This window comes from Pseudonaja textilis, chromosome 4, assembly GCF_049901715.1.
Source record: "Pseudonaja textilis isolate UNSWEBS1 chromosome 4, rPseTex1.2, whole genome shotgun sequence".
Classification (NCBI taxonomy): Eukaryota; Metazoa; Chordata; class Lepidosauria; order Squamata; family Elapidae; genus Pseudonaja; species Pseudonaja textilis.
The window spans coordinates 76,044,350-76,062,150 of NC_141993.1; the positions used below are offsets into that span (position 1 = coordinate 76,044,350).

Sequence of the window (17,801 nt, forward strand, 5' to 3'; positions counted from 1 at the left end):
ACCTGGGATGTAATTTATAAATTAATGCAATTGTTAATACTGTTCTATAAGGAAGTCTTCTCATTTCTTCCCTTTCTCCATACATCAACATTAGATGTCTACAATTCCAAGTACCAGTTTGTGGTTGTGATGTAGAAAAGGTAAAGAATTATGGATTATCTCCAAACATTCAGATGACCTTCTTAAGAATTCTCAGCCCTGTGATCAAGTAATCCAATGCCTCTTAAAAGGAAGAAAAGGGGTGAAATATTATGACTTGTTCCCATTATATTTTGTGGACTGATCTGTGAGAACCTGCTTTTATATTGCTCAAAGGTATGGTGGCTTTTTGGTCCTTCTGGAGTTCTGAGTTAGGATTGCTACAAATGATCATAAATAATTATTAGGCCCATTTATTACCCTGAATTTTTTCAAGAAAGGAAGGGCTTAGCATATGTTCAAAATGTTGAGTAGGAAATATTTGATTCCTTCTAGTCTAACTCAGTTTTTGGATGGTAATTGCTTGTCCAATTATTTCCTTAATCAATAGAACCATTTTTTCGTATTTGCTCATTGTGAGATATCGGATTCATTGTTTTGATAGGACACATAACTATTAACCACAATAAGTAACTGAATGTTATGACATATTTTTATTATGTTTTATATCACTAGTCTTTGTAAGGACTAAATATTTATATGGTTGTTATTAAAATACCATTAATCAGTATTTCAATATTTATCCACCATTTTATATAGATATAAAAACATGTTTTAATTCATCAAAAGGTGCCAATTGTTTTTCTTAATATAGCAACGTTTTACTAATTCTTATTAAAATTAAAATGAATACCATATTTAAAATATTTACAATATTATGTCTCATTTAAAAATGGAAATTCTGTTTCTATTAGCTCAGGTCTTATTTTTAGCCATGAATATTTATTCTAACACAATGCAGAGATTGTGTTAAATGAGATATCTTTAATTAGAAGTCCATATTTATCTTGATTAGAACTTAGTATTCTTCACCAAGGTAACACTCTTCATAAAAACAGTGCTGAGACTCATAGACAAAAAAATATACAGATACTTAGTTCTGCTTAATTCTTCTGTCTTTTGGCAATGGCCAAAGCCTTTCAACACATTGGTGTTCTTTTTTGCCAAACCCTTAACACCTTTTGTTTCAGTTATACTTACTAAAAAAGCTCACAAAAACACATGAAGGGACCTTATATTGAACCAGTCCACTGACTAAGATGATAACTGAATCATGTACCTAAGGCTTGAGCTACTATATCTGGGTTGCAAGTATCTGGAAAACCAGGAGACAGAATGTCAGTCTCTCCAAGTAGACCAGACAGAAATTCAACCAGATGAGCGAATTCTACTTTATCACAAGCCTACCTTAACAGAAACTTGGAAATCTAATAGTACAAATCTCCCACCATCCCTTTTATAGCCTGAGAAATTATGGAGGTTCATTTCTGAATCTCCTCCTCTAGCCACTATGCTGCTGCAGGCTATACTTTCTATTATCTGATTATTCTCTAGGTAGCATTTCTTCCCTCAATCTCCTATTTCTGCATACCATTACTTGGAAGGAGTTTCAGCATAGAAAAATATCAGATTTTGCTTTTAAAGCACACATTCTCAGGATGACAATTTGATGCCCAATATTATTACATCTCAATATTATAGGTATGGAAGCTATCTTAAGGGCCATACAATACAAACCAGTGCGGATATGTATATGCTCAGTGCAACTTCTTTAACAGATGACTTCCAATTTCTGTTTGAAAACTTCCAGTAACGGAAAACTCACCAGTCTCACATAGTGGTGGATGTCTGTCCACATAGTATTATGGTGCAAAACTGACTTTTGATCTGTTAGAAAGCTACTGTTTACATATAACTGGTTTAAAAGACAAATCCCCAGCCCTTACCTTTGCACATCAGAGAATACTTGGTCACACTCTTTGCATTCCTGGATGTCATGCATATCATGGAGATCATTCTCCTTGTCAAGTTTTGGCTGAAATTCTTCATCCATCATTGAAAATGCTGAGTGGGGAGTGCTGCAGGGGAATTTCTGATGGTCTACCAGTTCTGCTTTGGACTCAAACAGCTGGTCACAATCTTCACACCGATACTGACGCTCCTCTGCAAAGCAAATGAGTTGGCAAATGAATTGTAGTTCACAACGGATTTCTGCCAAACAAAGAAGACAAATTTACTCTAAAGGTTAGGGAGTTTCTGGTGTAAATACTTGAAAATCTGCTAACCGTGAATGTCAGGAGCCATCTCTTCATGTAAATAATCGTCGGTCTTCATGAACAGAAGGAGCTCTTCTCCAGCTTCAATGTCTCTTACTACTCTGTAGTATATCTGAAAGACAAAATGGCAGATGAACAACCAAGAAGAACAAGCAAAGACAAATGGAGAGAGGGAGGGAGGGAGAGATTTTACAAATTTTTGGTTGCAATCTTAAATGTAAGCAAAAAAATAAAAGCTATAGCTCAGTATGTCAATTGTAATTGGTCTTCAGGTATTCCATGAAATAAGGTAGCAAACTTTGTAGTAACTTTTAGTTGGAAATTACTGGCTGGAAATTAAAAATGTACCATTCATGCAGAAGTATTTTATTTGGCACATGGTAACTTGAGAGATCATTGAAAAGTAAAAAAAAAAAAGCTAATGCAAAACAAAATACTATTTTTTAAAATGTCCTGCTATACTGTATCTTCCACAAGAACTCACAGACTCAATTTATAACACCTCACCTAATAAAATACTCAGGAAATATTCCTTTTATGTATGGTTGCTGTAATATCAGTAAAGTAGTTTCTTTGAAGGTGCCCAAAATTGGTTATACTGTATGCAATATTAGGCAGACTTTACTGCCCACTGATTATAATAAATTATTTTGTCTGTTCTTTTTTTATTTTTGTATTATTGTTTTAACTGCTTTGTTTTGTATTGCTGATCTGTGACCATGAGAAAGATTGCTTGATTTCTTTAAAATATTCTCATAATGGGGTTGTGTGATAATCAGACTATTATGAGTCTTCATTAACAAATCAAAATCTTCCTTTGATAGGAGATATCCAAGCAATTCACTGGAAAAAACCTACTTTCTTCTTGGTTAGCCAAACAAGGAAACGAATATATTCAAATTCTTCTTATTTGATTAGATAGAAGATAGCATCTAGTCAAGCTTGGCTGATCCCAGAAAGTTAAGCAACAAATAAAATATAATACACAGAGACACACACACACACACACACAATCTCCTAGAAGAAGCCAAATGACAAACGACTTCCATAAAGCCTTTAGAGAAGGTGGTTTATAAATCTTCCCCAAAACTATAAGTTACCAGGAAAACTATACCATATAGTTGGATGCAAGTGAGCTGGAAACTTTACAACATCTATAGATGTTGTTAGACTGCATGCTCTAACCACAGGTCTTATTATCTGGACCTGAGGTTGAGTTACAGTCCAAGAACCTTTCAAGGTTCTGAAACATAAGGAAAAAATGCGAGGCTCCAGTGGCATTATGGCAATGTTTTACTGGATCTCATATCTTCTCAAGGCAAAGCTTCAAGTCCATTTCAGCAAAAGAGCTGCTATAATAGAAAGATATTCTCTTAATGTCTACTAGTTAAGGCACCAGGCTGGAAACCAGGAGACTGTGAGTTCTGGTCCTGACTTAGGCATGAAAGCCAGATACTCTCAGCCCAACCCATCTCATAAGCTTGCTATTTTGGGGTTGGGTGAAGAAGGAATGTAAGGTATGTTCACCACCTTAAGTTATTTATAAAAATTGAAAAAGTGGCATATAAATAAATATATAAATTAAAAAAAATCTTCCATTCAACAAAAAAACCTTAGGATGACAGCTATTATCCACCTTTCCTGTGGCCAGGAATTACACAAAACCTTTCTAAGCCTAACCGGAGGCATTTTTTGTTCTTATTAAATGAAATGGAATCAAGTGCAGGGAGAGGAAGAAACAGACCTAAGGAGGAAAAAGTCCTACTTTTCAGAACTCAAGGGTAGGACAGAGGCGTTTTGTTGCCAAAGCCCGATGGCAAAAGTTCAATTGGAATACAAGGAAAAATAAATCCCATTATATTTCATGTAATTCTTCAAAAACTCCAGTAGGTGGCTCTAAAACACAATTGTTTGTTTTTGAGAAAAAGCCTGACCACAATTATATGATTTTGGGGGGGAGGGCAAGGAGGGAGACCCCAAATCTATATAACGAGCAATGCTTCAGATTGCTTTCTTTCTTCTTTCCTTCCTTCTCCCTTCTCTTCCTTTCCTCCCTCCCGCTCTCTCTCCCTCCTTCTCTTTTCCTTTCCTTTCTTTTCCTTTTTCTTTCTTTCTTTCCATGTCAGCTACCTGAAGATGGCAAGTATGGAATGATGTTCGGGGAGGAATTTGAGTATGAATATCAGATTTTCACACAATGACCGCTTTTCAAAAAATCAAAAATTATATGGGAAAGAAAGCATTAATCACAGCATAAGCAGGCTGACTACCATAAGCTATGCATGTTTTCCCAATAAAAACAGAAACCGGGGACTTCTGGATCTTTCACTCCCACTATTTTCAACTCCCTTTTCTTCCTTCAGAGCTATCTTTGCCAAACCATCTTTTGGGTTTCTAATATATAAATATTATAAATATATATATCTCCCACCATCACTGCTTTCCACATGCTCACACAAAGATAAATGCTTCCAAGTAGTATGTTTCATTCCTGAAATCTATTTCCCCCAAGAACACAATGGCATTCTCTCTACAATCTGAATTACCTCTCTTGTTGGCAGCTCTCAAAGGTTTAAGTTATTAGCTTCCTTTCCAACAGCCTGCTGACATTTGAATGGTGATATATTAGAACTTCACAGCAAGGTCTCACAAAGAAAAAAATGCTGCCTTAACACGTACACAAAAAAGGGTGGGTTTTTTTCCTGTTTTGTTTTCTTTTTAAAGGAGAGGAAACACTATGATATTGCACACTTTTAAGGTCTGGTTCTGCTCAACTCTATTCCACACAGATTTTTTGTTTTAAAGGAAAGAAGGCAAGGCCTTTATGTATCTTTTGCCTTTGACAGCTGCATCTCCTGTGGTGTTTCTCTCTCACACACACACACACACATATTTGTGAACTCTGGCTTAATGTAATTTAATCTGAAAGCTGGACAGGCAAGAAGTCAAAGCATCAGGTATTTAGATAAAATAGTAAGGGCATAAATATATTATGCTATGACAGATTTGTGGGATCATCAACAGAAACCATTCACCCAGTGCAATCCATGACAGCACCAAGGCAGGATTCTGACATCTGATTGCAACTACTCAAAAATCGTTGGAGTCTTTGACAACTACCCAAAGCTAATCTGAACAGTGTTGGATCAGAATAGTGCTCATAACAGGTTTAGTGTGACTATAAGTCACAAGTCACCTCAGATTCACAAATGCCAAGGGATGAAGAACATATTAATTGCTCCACTGTTTGTTTGGACTGGAGGCTGAAAGTTGACAGACCATCCAGTTTATGTACAATGTTGTAAACCAAGTTCTGAAGCCTTAACTTTAAACCTCATTCTTGAGATCAGAAAAGCATAGTGCATATTTGTCTTCATAACAGAAAGGCTGTGATCCTAGTATAATAAAGTCTTCCTCTGATAAATACATAAGATTGGCTGCTTCGTGACACTAGTTCAATAAATCACTAAGAAAACAGAATAAGCATTTTTCCTCCTCTAGGATAACAACCCACCACCTCAGCTTGCAATGGAGAATAATATAAATACTAATCACAACCTTGCATCATTAGTTTCTGTTAGCTGTTTTTATCAGAAACTTAATTTGTATAAATCGCTTTGCTCTTGTGCTCAGTGTCACCTGATACTGTTTGCTGTTTCGAACTTCTATTTAAGATAGCACGGATCAGGTAAAAGGTTGGCAGCCATGCCCTATTGGCTAAATCCCTACCTACGCATGTCAAGAACGTCATAAAAACACCTTAAGATTCCCCATTTTGGAAATCAGTTGCCCTTTATGATTAAGTCTGAACTACCAGTAATCATACTTTAAACCAAAACAGAGCAAATTAATCCAGAATAATTACAAAATCATGATGTTTTTCTTCTCATAGATTTATGAGCAGATTTCAGCCAGCATTCATAGAAATAATGGATAATCTGTCTTTTTATTCATCCCATATCACATTTAATTGTGCAGAAAATCATAATTAAAATGGGCTATAGTAACTCTGCTGTATGGATCTTTATTCTGAAATCTATTATGTGTTCATAAGGCAATGACAAAATAAAGAATAATATGATTTATATTAAAAGAATCCACTGATCACTAACACAACTACCGGAATGAACTGGGAATATGTGGCATGTACTGAAACAGCAGGATGGCTTTCAGACCATGACTGAAATATTCCCAGTTAAGGAGGATATTTGTAGTTCAACATTGAAATGATGGGTCCTTGGTGCTCTCTGAGCTTGGTTATTTTCTTTAGATTTTTCATTTTCCAAACTAGGTAATAACATCAATGTTAGTCCATCATCACTAGCACTGATGAGGTTGCCTAATTTAGGAAATGAAACATCTTCAGGAAAATAACCATACTCAAGATAGCACCAAGAACTCTTGATGGTGCCATTCAAACAAGGGTGTTTGTAGGGCAGGTATCATGAAGGGAAGAGAGGTAAGAAAATATTCCTTCACACCTCACTTCAATTCATGTATTTTCCATCTGGGTGAAAACTCTACATGCAAACAACCCCTCCCTCCCTCCCTCCCTCCCTCCCTGTTTCTCCTTCCACTCCTTAACCTTTCTCTCCAAGAAGCAACCCAGTTAATCCAGGCTTTCTCACTTAGCATTTTCAGACATGATGGATGGTGAGAACCATTGGGACGATCAGATTTGTAGCATCTACACAGGGAAAGGCCAACAATTGTTTTACCCTCAAATAACGTACTTTCCTCTCCAACCATTGTAGTTATTATTTTTATTTTTATTATTACTGCTTTTCAAGAGTAATATCCAGAATCTGTTTCCATAATGGATACGAGCCAAAGAAAGAGCAAACAATGCTTTGTGGTTCACACACCACATTTTTGCAAAGACAACTGAACACAAAACACATGAGCGCTGTGTTAAATGAGCTCAAAACTCATTCTCAGCTTTAGCCTGGAATTGATTTGGCTTTTTAAAAAATGGGATTCGAATAGAGAAGGCTTACAAGAGCAAGGAGAGTCCTTGATCATGCATCCCCACGCACCTCGAGCCAACTCCGCACAGGCCTAGCTCCTCTAATCATTTTCTGATGAGCAGATACTGCCAATTGTGACAAATGAGGCTGTGAACGGGTGGTGTGGACTTTGAGTCATTGGGGGCCAGATTGGGACGACCACATTCATTTGATCCAAGGCTGAGACAGATTTAAGTAAGGCCAGCTTTTAAGTCTTGAAAATAAATTTGATGTCAACCTTGCATGAGCTGAATATTCGCTTTAAGCAACACTTGCTTTTCCATTTATTAAGATAAATGTATTTAAATCTGACTTTTCTCCAGAAATCTAATGGCCTCAGTGCATTTGAAAGAGAAAAGTTATGCGCTGATGAGCCGAGGATACGATTGAGTGGCTGACTTCCAAAGGTTGGGAGAATGAAGGCAAAATGCACAGGTTGCATACAATAGATCTGATGGCTTCCTTTAGCCCTTCCTGTGGCTTCAAGTCAAGTCCCAAAGGTTAAAAGCCAGCATTTATAATGTTGGGTAAACAACAGTGTGCTGAAAGTCATTGTGCTTGGAGCTGACCTTAAGCAAAGAAAAATATCTGTCTATACTGATTATTCATCTATCACAAACCATCTCACATGATCATCAATATCATCACTTCTTGTTGCCACAGCCAATGCTTTTTTGCTTTCTTATTCTTCAGACTTTAGGAACACAGAAAATTCCCTTAAACCAAATCAGAACACCAACCCTCTAGGCTTATATTTTCAACTCTGCCAGGATTTCAGGCAGATATTTCTCTGGTCCATCAAGAACTGACCTTTTCTATTTGATATGGGAATATTTTTATCAATGGTTGGAGAATAAATATGGGAATTAGAAATTTAAAAAAGACTAGTGAAGTATAGAAAATATGTTAACAGGTTAAATATGTTAAGACAGGAATGGTTACTACAATCAGACATATTATGTATATCAGTATTAAATAAGAACAGAGAATTAATACCAATACAATGAATATATGTAAACTGTAATTGTTATTGTACAAGATATTTTTACCCAGACTGTTTAAATGGAAGATGGATTGTTTTTTTTTAAATAAAATAAAAAAAAATTGGCAAAAAAGAAAGAAAAAAATTGACCCTTTGACCCTCCACAAGTGTGCAAAGAAAGTGTTTCACTATTGAATGACTGGCTAACATGACACTGCTGTTTGTGTACCCTTCTGCTATATTGCTGAGTGAAAATTGTAGTTGGCTGCTCTTTTTTGGTGCATAAAATTTTGTTCTGGAAGAAATGGGCAAATCTGTAAATTTCTTTTTCAGTTTTTCAATTGGAGAACAGGCCAACTTTCAGAATATGTCAATATATTGTTTTGTCATATGTAAGATCACTGTACATTTGTATGTTTTCTGATGCATGTTATTCCATGTTAATTTTGTTTGCAATTTTATCAGGCGTACACAATTTTTGCAAGTAGTTTTTCTTAACATACATTTCATTTCATTTTCATGAATACAGGCATTTTTATCCAGCCTTTTCCCAAATTAAATTTTAATTACTACCAAACTGCAATTTTTTTTAAACTGCAAATTTTGACTAACAAACATTTAAAAATGTAAAATCAGAAAAGTTAAGTTCAAAAGCATGTTCTTTTTTCTTTATTTTTGAGCCATTTTGGGCTGCATAATAAAAATGATCTTCTTCTAATAGTACCAGCTAGTGATCTCAGAAGGGAAGAACTAGTATGGTGAATGACAACTTAAAACTTCTTGAGTTTTAAACATTAAAACAAGTAAGATAATAAGGAACAATTTCAACTATGGATCTTAAGATAAAATGTTGATTATGTTGGTGACCCATGTTATTAGTATTAGGAAACAAGAAGGCATCTGATAACGATTTCTTCCTATTAAGTAGATGAAAACAGATAATTTAATCCCTGTTTCCCTTTAAGAACAGAATAGATTTCCATGCTGGCCACAGAAGAATGAAATTTATTTCCCCCATTACCAGAAAATAACTCCTAGGACTTACTATTTTTTGGCATACAAAATAAAACAAAAAGCTCTTCAGCATAACTGAATTAAAAAGGACTTTGCCAATTACAACTTAATGAGTCTAAAACCCATATCACATAAATCAATACATACATCAGGAAATCAATAGAAAATATACATTATCTGCCCCTTCTTTTTTTTTTTTACAGTTTTCTGAAAAGATATTTATCCCTTTTTAGTATTTTTGAATGTTCGAAGAGATTTCTCAGCTATTTTTATCAATGGTTCATGTAAATCACAATAATATATAAAGGGAGTCTCGCTGTATAATTAACACTGATGTATGGTCCTTCTTTTATTTATTTTCATAACTGTAGATGAGCCATCAAACACGCGGTGTTCCAGAGTGAACAAGAAATCACCCTTTTAGATTCAGCTGATTGCTCTATCTTTAGTTGCACTAGGCGATATCTATTGCCCATATTGTTGTATAAGCATTCTCATTCTTCCATGCCTTCAACTTTATAATATTAGAAAGTTTTCTTGGATGAACTGGTCTTTGCAGGTTTTGCTAAAATAGGATTTGGACTTGGATTTGGACTTATTTGTGCTAAATTGCTGTTCTTTCCCCCTTTTACTGAATTTTATTTTTGTACATTTGCTTACATCACTGGGATCACTATCCTATGCACAACCTACTTGTGCTCCAATTTTGGCTGATGGATGAAAGGTCTGATGTTCTCATATAAAAATTTCTTTCTTCAGTTATGACATGTCATTCAGGTCTAGAGACTTAAGTATCCCAAAGTCAAGATATTTTCATCTGCTAAGAGCTGCTAAGAGGTTCTTATTGTGGAACACAATGCTCAGTTTCTACCAAATAGAATAATGTGACTTGAACGTTTCCATATTCATGATCAGTTCCTCTAGAAGTATCTGGGTGCTTCTTTGAAAACTTGTGAAGATAATCAATATAAAGCAATGGTTCCTTGTCTTGCTATTCTCCCATTTTTACCTAATGCTAGCCATGAATACTTCTAGCCAAAGTAAAATAAGTTACCAGTCACTAGATTCTATTATGATGTTTTTGTCACTGTATAGATAATTTTATTCTCTGTTTTGGAGAAATATGGACAGAACAGCAATTCTTGAGATGATTCACTATTGTCCTAAAATTTCCCTATTTCTCTAACACTTTATTTCTGAATGTGGATAAGTGGAGCCCAAGAATTTTAGAAATTCTTCCATAATCTTCTTTAGAAAGGCAGGCATTTACTTTCAGATTTACTAGACATCAGTTTTTAAGATTCCATTTCAAACTTGGTTTAAGTACTAGAATCCTGCTTTTTAAAGCAACTTACTTTCTTACATTCTTAATTAAGAAGCTTAATTTAAGAATTTTAGAGATTCTTTCATATTTTTTCCCAGAACAGCAAGCATTTATTCTCAATCGGGTCCTTTGGTGTTCTCTGGACTTGATTGTTTTCTTGCAGACATTTCATTACCAAACTAGATACATCATCAAGCTCATAGATCACCAAGGACCTTACAGTTCAGCTCTAAGCTACAAATATTCTACTGAATTACTCTCAGACTTTAGACAATGAGTTTCTGATATTCCATTTTAAACCTAATTTAAAGATTAAGAATCCTGCTTTTAAAAAAAGAAGAAGTAGCTTAATTTCCAAAATTCTGTATTTGAAGGATGCAATTAATGTGACTATTCCTTAAGGACATTCATGTGTAATAATTGTACAGAGTTAAGATGGAGAATAAAACAAGAAATTGTAAACACAGCACTGAGAGGGAGAAGTTTAGAACAAGAAGAAAATAGAGAATACACTTCCTTTACTGCAAAAATTTGGAGAAACGTTTGCAGTTAATTTTTCCTAGTTAAGCCCTGTGAGTTTTGTGTAAGCATCAGCGACTATATTTAGCATGAGCAAAGAAGGACAGAAGCGTGAATTATGAAAGACCTTCAGCCTATCCAGGAAGTTATAATAAATTCAATAGCAGAGAAAATTTATCTTCCTGAACCATCTCAAAGGAGAGACAAAGGGGAGGATGTACAACACTATATACACCAGGCTAGAGAGATTTGCTTGTTTTTGTATTTTCTGGTAATTTTTTTATTACGCTGCTTAAGGAAATTCTACAATATATTTCTGAATTCTTTTATATACCTTTCTCTCACTATGCTGGCTTAGCTAAGTGGCAATTAATTTCCATGTCTCAGGAAAATCCTGCTTAATGTAGCAAAGAATTTCCATGTTCTCTCATCTAACTCGCCCTTTTAATCTTGTTGTGAGAGGTGTTTTTAGAATGCTGGTATGCATCTCTGCCATCTTCAGGAAATTCATGTTATTAGCCTGGGCGCTGCTTGACTGAGTCAAAGCTCAACAGGTCCCAGTCTCAAAATTTCCCTTTTCTTGCACTGGGCTTAACATTTCTTTGCCATTTTAAAACCATTTTCATTTGATCTAATAGCAAAGCAATTGCTTTTTATTTATTTTCCCCCAAAGGGAAAAAAATATCTTAGGACAGAAGTGTGATATTCTGCAAACTATACTTTAGCCAGGAGGTTAGAGGCAGTGGAAGACCAGGGTTCCTGGTGTGCTATGTCCATGGGGGCACACAAGGAGTTGGACACAACTTAGCAATGGAACAACCACCCCCTTAGGCTGCAAATTTCCTGTCTTTTCATTATTTCATCTCTGTTGATCCATAGATTCCTCAGTTCCCTTCCCAGATATAACAGGAGGAACATTCCATTAAGGCCTTTTCAGACCAAGAAGAGGGCGCCAACAAGAAGACTTCTGAATGATGGACCTAACAGGAAAACCAGAACGTAGATAAACTTCTGCCAATAGAGAAAGTTCAAAGACAATGTTTAGTTATCCTTGAAGCTGAGAAAGAAAACAGAAGTGTCTTTTTAAAGAGAAGATGACTTTTAGGCCTAGTGTCATTAATAAGGAGGGCGTCTGTTCACTTTTTCTTCATCACTGTCTCTTAGTTTGTCATTTACACCAATTGAAACAGTGAGAGGAGAATAGTCTCTGGTAGAGATTGAAGCGTTCTGCCAGTGCCCATGAACATTCCTGAAAGCAGGAACCTCACCTGAGCAAAATACCATTATAATAATAGGGGAAGCCTAACACCTACCAGAAAGAGAGTCGAAGAGCATATGATTTGTATGTGTATGCCAATAAATTTCCTTTATGTTAGAGTTATATGAAGCCTGCTTTAGTAATCCTTGTTCAGATTATATTTCTGGTCTCAGAAATGTTCACAGTTACCCATAGAACACTTCTGTCAGTCTTTCTTTCTTTCTTTTTTTTCTTTCTCTTTCTTTCCTTCTTTCTTTCTTTTTTTTCTTTCCTTCTTTCTCTCTCTTTCTTTCTGTCCTTTATTTTTCTTTCTTTTCTTCCTTTCTCCAAAACACAATTAATTATTTTCTAAGAAAAGGCCTGACCATAATTCTTTGATTTGGGAAGTGGGGGTGGGGGGCATTTTCATTGTATTTATTTGTTTGTATCCCACCTTTATTAATTTTACAAATAACTCAAGGTGGAGAACATATCCAACACATCTTCTTCTTCCTATTTTCTCCACAACAACTCTGTGAGGAGGGTTGGACTGAGAGTGTGACTGGCACCAAGTCATCCCCCTGGCTTTCATGCCTAAGGCAAGACTTGCTTTCTAGCCTGGTGCCCCTAACTGCTAGACCAAGTCAACATAAACTTAATTAATAAATAAATCAGTCTTCAAATGTGTTACAGAATTATCATCTGAAAAGGAGGTTTCATGGTAATCCTTGAGAAAAGCAAGTGAATAGGAAGTAGCAATGGTGGAAAAAGACATTCACTGAAACATCTTGCTCAAGGACAGACACAATTAGGTTATAACAGTTTTAGAGTCCTTTTTGATTCTTTCAAGTATCTTCTTTCTTTTTCTGAGATTACTGTTCAGAAAAATAAAAATCTGCTCAGGGATATTTAACCTCAGCAAACATAGAACTGTAATCCTCTATGAACTTCCAGCTGATTTTATTAACCCCTAAGATTTTTGAGAACCTATTCCTATGATTTTTTTAGAGCTTCAAGTGGGGGAAACATAACAATTCAAAGTGAATTTTAATTTTAAAGCAGTGGTTGCCAACCAGTGGGCTGGGGACCACTGGTGGTCCGTGAGGAAATTTTGGTGGTCCGCAGAGAAATGTCACCTCCAAAGCAATTAATCCAGGCTGCGCGGGAACACGAGGATGCATCGCCCACATGGCCCGTGGGATGACAAGGCTTGATTCGCTTGCATTGTGAACAACGCGAGGTAGTGAGGGGAGGGGGGAAAGCGCGGAGGGGGGGGACTTGTCCCACTCCCCACACACACCTGGCCTGCCCACCGGCCTGCTTCTTTCTGCTTCTTTCTTCTTCTGCTTTTGGCTGCATGCAAGGAAAGCAGCCAAAGTCTTTCTTTTTCTCCCCCCAACTCTGCCAGAAATGAGTCTTTGGGACCCTCCAAGGCCTCCTGTTCCAACTGGCACAACAAGTCTCACAAAGACTCATTTCTGGCAGAATTTGGGGGAGAGACTTCTGTGGCTTTCCTTTCATGAAGCCAAAAGTCTCTCTCTCTATCTCTATCTCTCCCCCTAAGAAGGGAGTGGGAGACGGTATCCTGCAATCCCAAATAAAGAATGTTCGATCAGTAGGAAAACGGAATGGGGGATTTTCCTGCAGATCTTTTTTTGGAATTTTCCCAGGGTCTCTGGTCCGTGGGATTTAAAAATATGAGTTTGGTGGTCCCTGAGGTCCAAAAGGTTGGCAACCCCTGTTTTAAAGAGCTGGTGTGGTATTAAAACATTTTCATACCTGGAGCCTATAGCATGCAGCTCTCTTTCGTTCTTTTTATGTCTTTCATACAGTATATTGCTTCCTTTCTTTTCTTTTTGGGTGTTGCATTTATAATGCAAACACAACCTAGCAACAATGGGAACACCTCTTGCTTCCTGCTGTCTCTCCTACGATATTAATTAGTGGTTTAAAAGTGGCCATCAGTTTCTCAGAGCATGGGGTATGAGGCAAAAAAAAAACACAAGAGAGAAATGATAACAGTGTTAATGCTCCCACTTCCTTGTCCATTCAAAATACAAAATTAATTTGAGCTGAGGGAATTGTGTCTTTATGCCTCCCTAGGGCAGCCCATTTTACACTTTACAAATCCTGGACAGGAAAGGAAAAAAAAAAAAAAGAACTGGCTCGGTGAAACAGGCTAAATTGTTTTCTAGTACATGCTGTTCTCTGGTGCTATCATTAAGAAACAAGGAAACAGGTCTCAGTGGAGAACAAGACCGTATTCAATCCTTCCTTTTCCTGAGGTAAGGGAAGAAGAATCAGTCTACCAGACATATAGTCCAGAGGCCTCCTGGGGTCTTAATGTCATCACAGGGATAGGATTCCGACAGCACTGTGAGTCCTGCTTGAAACAGAAAGTTGGCACAAGAACTCACAAATATATTGTTTTGATTTCGCTCTGCCCAAGCTGGTCCTTTGCTGCATTTGTTCCAAATGTTCAAAATCTGATAAAAGGGGAGCGCATAATTTCTCCCTTACCTAAGATCACAACTTTCTGTTAACAGATGGGAATGTTAAGCTTCCTTCTCCGACTAGTGCAAGTAATCAACTTTGAACTAGCTTCAGATATACTCAATGTGTAGTCCTTAGTGGAAGTACATTTGCATGGAGGGAAGTAACCAGTGGGCTCCCCCAAGGTTCTCTCTTAAGCCCAGGACTCTTCAATATTTTCATAAACCATTTAAATGAAAGAATAGAAGGAAAACTCATTAAATTTGCAGATGATACAAAGCTGGCAGGAATAGGCAGCACACCAAAAGATAGGCTCAAGATCCAGAAGGATCCCGACAGACATGAACACTAGGCCCTATCTAACAAAATGAAATTCAATGGTGAGAAAGGTAAGGTTTTACACTTAGGCAAGAAAAACCAAAAGTACAACTATGGAATAGATGGAACCTAGGTCAACAATAGCATCTGCGATAGAGACCTTGGTAGACAATCACTTAAATATGATGCAAAAGACCAATGCAATTCTAGCCTGCATTAATAGAGGGATAGAATCAAGATTATGTGAAGTGTTAATACCAATTTATACTGCCTTGGTAAGACCACACCTGAAATATTGCATGCATACACACACACACACATACACTCACATACAGACACACATTGAAATGCTGGAAAGAGTGCATAGAAAAGCAACAAAGATGATTAGGGGACTGAAGACTAAAACATATGAAGTTGGGTATGTCTAGTCTAGTGAAAAGAAGAAATAGGGGTGACATGATAGTAGCGTTCCAATATCTGAGGTGCTGCCACAAAGAAGAGGGGGTCACCTATTCTCCAAAGCACCAAAGGCAGGACAAAAAGCAATGGATGGAAACAAATAAAGGAGAGAACCAGCCTAGGACTAAGGAGAAATTTCCTGACAGTGGGACAAGTGGAACCGGTTCAAAAGTAGTGGGTCCTCCATCACTAAAAGTTTTTAAGAAGACATTGGACAACCATTTGTCCAGAATGGTATAGTATCTCTTGCTTGTGTAAGGGTTGGACTAGAAGACCTCCCAGGTCCCTGTCACCTCTGTTGTTCTGTTCTATTTTGTTGTGTTCTGAAACATGAATGTTGCTGGGGCAAATCACACAAGGAAAAAAACAATGAGCAGACAAGTATGAATTCATATCATTCATGCCCATCTTTTGTTTTTATTTAATTCTGAAGATCTTCCCCCTGTATGTTGCTGAGGGTAAATCAATATTTAAAAACCTCAGGCTGCGGTTGTGAATTCCCTTTGAAATATGTGTTTGAGAGCAAATTGGCCTTTATAGAATTTTGCCACCTTGCAACTCCTAAATTATGTTATGCCCTCCCATGCAAAAGGACACTGTCCCAGTACTGAAGAACTGCTGTTTTGGTTTGGTTTGGTTTGGTTTGGGATTTTGGGGGGTGGGAGTGGGTGGGGGGTGGCATACCTTCTCCTTTGCTAGTGCAAGAAGATATTTAGGTTTCTTCTATCCTCAGGAGGAAAATACAGATTCTGTGAAATCCAAAGAATACATGATGTTTGTTTTGTCACCATCAGCAAGGAATTCTGAATGCCAATCCAAGTAGACTGCATGTACAACATGGGATGCTAACATCTTTCAAATCTCATGTTCGAAACAGCATTTTGAGCTGAATCAAAGCAATACAAGAAAAACAAGAGGGAAAGAATAAAAGAATTATTTCCCAAAATTGATCCCTTATTGCAAGCAACTGATGGAAGCCTGCATTTAACTGGATTTTAATTGATGCCCTGAGTCATAAAGCTCCATTTCTATATTTTCTCCAGATAGAGATACCATTACTCATCAAGATATGATACACAGGTAGTCCTCAACTTACGACCACAATTGAGCCCAAACTTTCTGTTGCTAAGTGACATTTGCTCCATTTACAACCTTTCTTGCCACCATTTGTTAAGTGAATAATGGCAGTTATTAAGTGTATCTGGCTTCCCCACTGACTTTGTCGGAAGCTTGCAAAAGGTGATCCCATGACCCTGGGACACTGCAACCATCATACATATAAATTAGTTCCCAAGAATCCAAATTTTGTTCATGTGACCATGAGGATGTTGCAAGAGACTTAAGTGTAAATAAAAGGTCATAATGGCACTTTTTTCAGTGCCATTGTAATTTTGAACAATCACTAAATGAACTGTTGTAAGTTGAGAACTACTTGTAGTATATTTGATTTTGGAATGACAAGTTCTGTTGTGTGATCTGCAAGCCATGGTTTATACTGAGTACATACTGGGTAAGCTATTATGTTTCATACATATATATATATACTGGCTGGAATTATAAAATGAATGTTGAACTATCTAGCAAACAAGTGCATTCTGTAGTTTCACTCATATACAGGACATAAAGGGTGAGAAGGAACAATGTCCTAAGGCAATGACATTCTACATATATTTACCACAGTCTCAGAAAATAATTTTTTTTGCTGCAACTACTTTTGTGAGCATGATCAGACTGGGTTGTATCTGCACTGAAGGTCATTGTCTAGACCAGGGGTGTCCAACCTTGGCAACTTTAAGACTTGTGGACTTCAACTCCCAGAATTCCTCAGCCAGGGGAGTTGAAGTCCACAAGTCTTAAAGTTGCCAAGGTTGGACACCCCTGGTCTAGAAATTGTATAGGAGGAAGAGAAACTTTCCTCTTAGTTACAATATGACATTGGCATATATATGCATCTGATTGGCCCCAATAGCTGCCATCTAATCTGCCTTGTGCACTGTGCACAGGTAAACACTTGCCAAATGTGTATCTACAGCCATTAACATTTTCTAAACCACACCTTCTCCCAATGTGGCTGTTAAGTCCTTTGAAAAGCAGTTTACTGTGCTTTAAAAACTCAGCATAATCAAAACAACAAGACAAAACATTTAAACTATCAAATGCTACAAATTGAAAACCAGATGAGAATTGCCACCAT

The 17,801-nt window shown here is 36.9% G+C and overlaps 1 protein-coding gene across 14 annotated transcripts in view; it reads right to left on the reverse strand.

The window, feature by feature from the left end:
• MECOM (MDS1 and EVI1 complex locus) overlaps positions 1–17,801 on the reverse strand; it is a 534,866-nt gene that overhangs the window by 46,757 nt on the left and 470,308 nt on the right. For all 14 annotated transcript variants that reach the window (XM_087933422.1, XM_087933420.1, XM_087933421.1 and 11 more), the window contains 2 exons: positions 2,265–2,367; positions 1,926–2,142 (listed from right to left, as the gene is read on the reverse strand). In XM_087933422.1, coding sequence (XP_087789548.1) covers positions 1,926–2,142; positions 2,265–2,367 — 320 coding nt within the window. The remainder of the gene's footprint in view (positions 1–1,925; positions 2,143–2,264; positions 2,368–17,801) is intronic.